This window comes from Gossypium raimondii, chromosome 6 (genome assembly GCF_025698545.1).
Source record: "Gossypium raimondii isolate GPD5lz chromosome 6, ASM2569854v1, whole genome shotgun sequence".
Taxonomy (NCBI): domain Eukaryota; kingdom Viridiplantae; phylum Streptophyta; class Magnoliopsida; order Malvales; family Malvaceae; genus Gossypium; species Gossypium raimondii.
The window spans coordinates 26,635,988-26,642,148 of NC_068570.1; the positions used below are offsets into that span (position 1 = coordinate 26,635,988).

The 6,161-nt window shown below is 35.1% G+C and overlaps 1 protein-coding gene across 1 annotated transcript; it reads right to left on the reverse strand.

The window, feature by feature from the left end:
* Nucleotides 1–456: 456 nt before the first annotated feature.
* On the reverse strand, nt 457–2,677 carry LOC105773197 (uncharacterized). The gene is made up of 2 exons (XM_012594903.2): nt 2,479–2,677; nt 457–2,350 (listed from the first exon to the last, which is right to left on the reverse strand). The coding sequence occupies exon 2, from the start codon at nt 2,277–2,279 to the stop codon at nt 609–611; it is 1,671 nt and encodes a 556-aa protein (XP_012450357.1). The 5' UTR covers nt 2,280–2,350; nt 2,479–2,677; the 3' UTR covers nt 457–608.
* Nucleotides 2,678–6,161: the final 3,484 nt, after the last annotated feature.

Genomic DNA, 6,161 nt, shown 5'->3' on the forward strand with positions numbered 1-6,161 from the left:
CTAAATTATGAAGTTACAAAGAAGTACAGGGACTTGCGGCATATTTTAACCAAATATATACATAAACCCAAATAAGTCCTAACCCTTTCATTTGATCTGGCTGAAAGTGAAAAGCTCTATTCAAAGTTTTATTTAGGTATAAATTAAAAGTTAGAAACTTACTTAGGCATAAGCTAAATGTTGAGAACTTATTTGGGTACAATTTTAAATGTTGAGAACTTATTTGAGTACAAGATAAAAGATTAAGGGCATATTTAGGTCTGATTCAGATAAAAGCAGTACAGTTTAGGGGTTTTTGCTGTTTTTGGCAAAGAGACCGAAAGGGCATCAAGCAAAAACTAGAAAGACGGTGAAAGCCATGATAATGCATGAAACTCCTATGTCTTAAGAAATCTCAGTATCACATCCTATGAATTTGAATTGATATATTTAAGCAGCTGAAGTAATAAAGGGATGTTGTAATGAACGACTATACTAATAATGATAATAATGAAAATCAAGGAAACACATCAAGCCTGAATTAGTCTCCACAATTATACTTTGTACCAGAATCAAGAAAGTGTAAAGACAAAAAGGAAGAAAAGACAGAGGGGTAGCTCACAACCTCATCAGCATGTATTGATTCCATCCTTGCAATCTTTAGTTAAATTGTAAAAGGTTTCTACACGCGTCTTCGCCCGGTAAAGTACCTCAGTGTCCACAGCAACTCTCATGTATCCATCAAACTCAACTGGTTTCCCATCATTCAGCAATGTTGTCTCATTGTACCACTCGCTCTTGTTACTCCATAATTCCATGTAGTCATCAAGCAGATGGACCTTATATTGAGACCTCAATTTATCAAAGTAATTATAGAATGGCTCGTTTGTTGCTATGTAAAGATTCCTCCAAGGCTGAATCATTTCTTTGAGCTTTGTGAGAAGAGCATCAGGAGAGGTATCGGCATCCAAGTGCGGCCAGAGTTCTTTATTTTGTGCCTTTTCCCCTCGAACCACATGAACAGCATCAAAATCCCAGTCCATTTGTCCACTGATCTCAGTCACTATATTCATCAATCTCTTTGATTTCCATAAAGCATGCCATGGCCTCTGAATGTACTTAGCTGCTTGCCCCTCACATACCCTGTACCAATAGTTTTCCGGCTCTGGTGCATCAAACTGCCTCCAAATTATCGTGCTCTTATCCTTCTTAAGTTGCATAGGTGTGACTTTATAGGTTGTAACCTTCTTGACTGGCACTTTTCTTTTACGGCCCCTATTCCATTTCTTCCAACCTCTCAAGAACTCACTCTCCTCCACAACAGATGCTACCTCCTTAAGATGCTCAAAATCAAAATAAAACCGGAAATCTTTTCCCTCCTCGTCCCTATTGCTTGGATTATAAGTTGCCGATAAACATACGCTCAAGTCCATCACAAATGTTCTATTCAAATACATAGCCTCCCCCAAACCACACAAGAAACTCCACAAGTAATGATTCATTCCCTTGCAGTAGTCCCCTCCCCGCGCATAATACAAATACTTCCCTTTTCTAAAGTTCATTTCCGATCCCAAAGTTGGAATAGTATCATTTATCTCTTCATCGCCTACCGGTGGTGCCAGCCTTAGATTCCCACTACTCCTTGTGGTGTTAGGTCTATTCCTAGGCCTCCGAGCATTAATTCCTGTATGCCAGCCACCAGCATGTACCACGTTATAGGTACAGTTCTCTCCGATCCCAAACTTGAACCTCCTAAAATCTCTGTACTTCCTCCAAGACTTCTCTTTCTTGTTCCTAAACCTCCAAGCCACATCACACTCATCCAGTTTTGACCCATTGACCGGAGTTTGATACTCCAGAAACACAATAAATTTGAAAGTTTTCAAATTGAATCTCTCCACTGTGACTAAAACACGTGGATCCGAACAATTTACGAACTTGAGGTCCTCACAATCTGATTTCAGGTTCAAATTTAAGATTTTCTCTTCGGACTTCTTGATCACGGTTTCCGTGATGGGATTGACTGCCAAAGCAGGGGGCACTTCAGGAGATGCCACAAGAACTACATCCTCACCAGTTTTAAGGATAGAATCGTCGTTTTTGAAAGTGGCATTCTCAGTTTGAGTGAAGAGCTTGGTTAAGGCCGGAGCTGATTCAAGCCATGGATCTGGGGGTTGGTAAGTGATAGCAATAACTGTAAATATCAACACTGAAAACACAAAAACTGAGAAGCATAGATTGCTTATCAGTTTTATCAGATTTTGTCCGATTGGTTCAGTGCTTAACTCTGATTCCTTCATGGGTTTTCTCTAATCCTAGAAAACCCAATTGCAGAAACAAATAGATCTCCAGATAAACCAACAAAAAAAATCTGATTCCTCCAAGGGTTTCGTTTATTTTTTGAAAACCCAATACCAAAAACTAATCAGATCTTAATAACAGAACTGAAACGAAAATAAATAAATAAAGGGGAAATGGCAAAAGACTTGAATTACTTACAAGTGAATGTTTAATGGGTCTAGCTTTCCTGGAAGGAGAAAGTAACCAGATCCAGTAGTTAAACAAGAATTTTGGGGACCGTGAAAATAAAGATCTGGGTATACCGGGACAGATTTGCAATGAAGTGCTTTTTCTGAAGGCTGAGTTGATTACGCTACACTTACACTTAGGCGGTGCCATGTCAGCCTCATCAGATTTAGAAATCTTACTTGTTCACAACTCTTCATACTAGAAATTAAATAATAAATAAATATAAAAAATATTTTAAGGGTGTGGTCTATGATGAGAACTTTTTTTCGTGCGAATTTTTCTTATTTCAGTCGTTGGATCATTGGTGAAGAATATGAAAAATGTCCTTCATTGATTATGCCACATGTGAAAACTCTTTATTTTTTAAATTGATTTAGTCGACTACAAACTTCAGTATTTGACCTATTGCTGAATGGTCCTTCACTATATCTTCAAGGTCGTGGGATTAATCTATGGGCCAGGCTTGTGATAATTTAAATGAGTGAGTGTGTGAGTTTGAAATTCTATTGTGTCGAAAAAAAGATTTAGTCAATTGCATTCCTTTCTCAACGAAAACCAAAATAACTTTTAATGCTAGTAGTAGTTGACTTAAAAAAAGAAGATGTTAAAGCTATGGAGTTTAACCTTGGGAGGATGCAAAGTTATTGTACAAAGAATGGGAGTCGAATGAGAGATGGTTGAATAATGTAGTGCATATTTTTCTACTAGCATTAGTTACTAATGTAGTGCATTTATACAAATCCATTAGTCTAGGATTGATTAAAGCATAAATAGTAAAATCAAAAAGAGAAAAAGTACCAGCAATCACATCAGGAGAAATGACTTCTTTTCTGGCCCAGATCGCGTATGCTCTGGCGGGTGCTCGACCCTTAGACTTTGCATTCACCTCATGTGCAGTGCTGCGGCTAATTCCTACATTATTTTTGGATCCTTGTTTTTTACCTCTCTGTAGGGTGGTTGAAGATTTAGTGATTTACTTAGAGCTAATTTTAATTTTTTGTTGACAATCCTTCAGAAAATGCTCCAGCGATCCACATCAGAAACAAGCACCACTCTTCAATCAGCATTCACAAAAATGGTTTTTACCACAATGCTCACATACCAGTTTATTCAAATTGTGGACACTACTCACACTGGCGACTGATGTGGTATGGGGTCTCGGACTTCCATGTCATGATTGATCTCTCCCTGAATAACTAGAAAGAGGCGTGAACCTATTTGAAACATCTTTGAACCGTTTTGGTGGAGGAGGCAGAAAGGATCTAAACATACTCTACTTTCCTGAATCCCAATATTTCATTTCAACCTGCTTCTTTGCATTACATATATCTTCCATTTTCTATGCTCTATCTGCCAATGTAACAAACTCCTTTATTTCAAGAACTCCAACAAACATCTAAATTTCTTCATTCAAACTCCACTCAAAACGAGTGCACATTTCAGTTTCTGTGGGAACTAGCTCTCGAGCATATTTACTGAGTCTAAAAAAATTTCTTTCATACTTTTTCAGTAACATCTTTCTTTGTTTTAACTCAAGAAACACTCTCTCTTTTTTTCCAGATACCGTAAACTGATATATTTCTTCCGAAATTCAGTTTGGAAGAATTCTCAGTCAACTCTTTCTTTCGGAACCACTACGATTAGCGTAGTGCACCGTAGATATGCTTCTTCTTTCAGTAAGGACACAACACACCTCAAATAGTCTTCTGGCAAACACACCAACTTATCAAATACCCGCTATATATTTTCTAGCCAATATTCAAATTTAGCTAGATCATCATCTCTTTTCCCTCGAAATTCTTCATCCCCACACTTTTGAATTTTATCAATTGAGAGTCTATGAGCATTTATTGAGTTAAAACTTTGAGGACAGGGGGTGCTGAATAAGGCACAGTAGGGGGTAGAGGTTGCAGAGCCACAGGGTGAGTTTGCACGAACTCTGTATACCACTCATTAATTATCTAAACGAAGGTACCACACGTCTCATTTCCTTGTCCTTGAGTTGAGGGCGTACTTTGAGCAGCTCATTGCTCAGAAGTTGGTACATTATTATCTACTTCATTAGGTGCATCATGATTAAAGTCAATAGATATCATTTATCAATATAAAAAACCAAAATCAGATCAGATCGGAAGTCATCACTCTATCATTGGTTACACGTGGCATGTATTTCTTGACTCATACGTGTTACGTTTTACTCTTAGAATCAACTAAATCGTAGCTCTGATACCACTAAATGTAACACCCTTTACCCGATCTAGTCGCTAGACCCAAGCTATAGGATGTTATCACCAATTACTTGAACAATTATTATATATATTTTTATTCTTTTCTTTTTGCAATTCGCTGACACTATGCTCGCATAAATTACAACACCCACAAACACTATACGCAGCCTTCAACATGCATAATACAATCATGGCAGACTGTTCCACGAAAAGATACCCGACGAACTATTTTGCGGGTAATCCTACTGCATGTGGTTATACAGACACACACACACACACATATCAAATATATAGCTGAATGTCCTGCAGACACCTAAATTGTGAAATGTCCGACGAACACCTATAATGCAAAATGTCCCGCAGATATTTAAAACATTACGCATAACAACCAAAATATTTTGCACCATTCCTATACATGTTCAAAATCTAAATTTTTATCCATTTCAAGTATAACATCCAAAGGAACCATAATGTTCAACTACTACTTAGATTCCTTTATATCCACATGCAAGTATCACCTAAATACATGTCACTCTACTATGATGACATAAACAAAATCTACCAGTCAACGAGCGAATAGTATAAGCTTATTGTAGATCAGATTGGTGTGTCCAAAATGATCAAAATCTACATAAAAGATAGCAATATGAAAGTAAGTATTTCAAATACTTACAACACATTTGGTTCACTGGAATGGAATACGACTGTAATGTAATTGAATAGGTATAATAGTGGTTTGGTTGGATGGAATGGAATAAGTATTGTAATAGTATCCATGCGTTTGGTTGAAAGGAATAAATATGTAATAGCAAAAAAAACCCCTCAAATGACGAATATGGCCTTTAACATTTAATGCATTTTCCACATCAATTTAATATGAAAGAATAATATTTTCCATCAAACTAATAATATTTAAATATAAAATATTTTATATTAAATTAATTTAATATTTTATAATAAATTATATTAAAATATTTTATTTTATATTATTTGAAATTTGGAAATAATATTTTGTATTAAATTATATTAAAATATTTAACATATTTTATACAAATTAATTTTATATTTTATATTAAGTTATTATAAAATATTTAAAATATTTTATTTTATATTTTCTAAAATTTGGAAATAATATTTTATATTAAATTATATTAAAAGTTTTTATTTTTATTTTCAATTATATTAAAATATTTAAAATATTAATATGAAATACATCCATGTGATTATATCATCCTGTAATTACATATAAAAGTTATATTAATCCAACACCACACCCATTTACATATACAAAAAGTGACAACCTAAAATTAGATAAAAAATGTTATATTTGTTCACCACCAAATCCATTTACACATACAAAAAGTTACAACCCTCTATGGCATATAAAAAGTTATATTCATCCATTACCACTACATTTTTAATGGG

What these genes read in the sequence shown, in the direction of transcription:
- LOC105773197 (XM_012594903.2), bottom strand. Translation starts at nt 2,279, where the DNA reads ATGAAGGAATCAGAGTTAAGCACTGAACCAATCGGACAAAATCTGATA.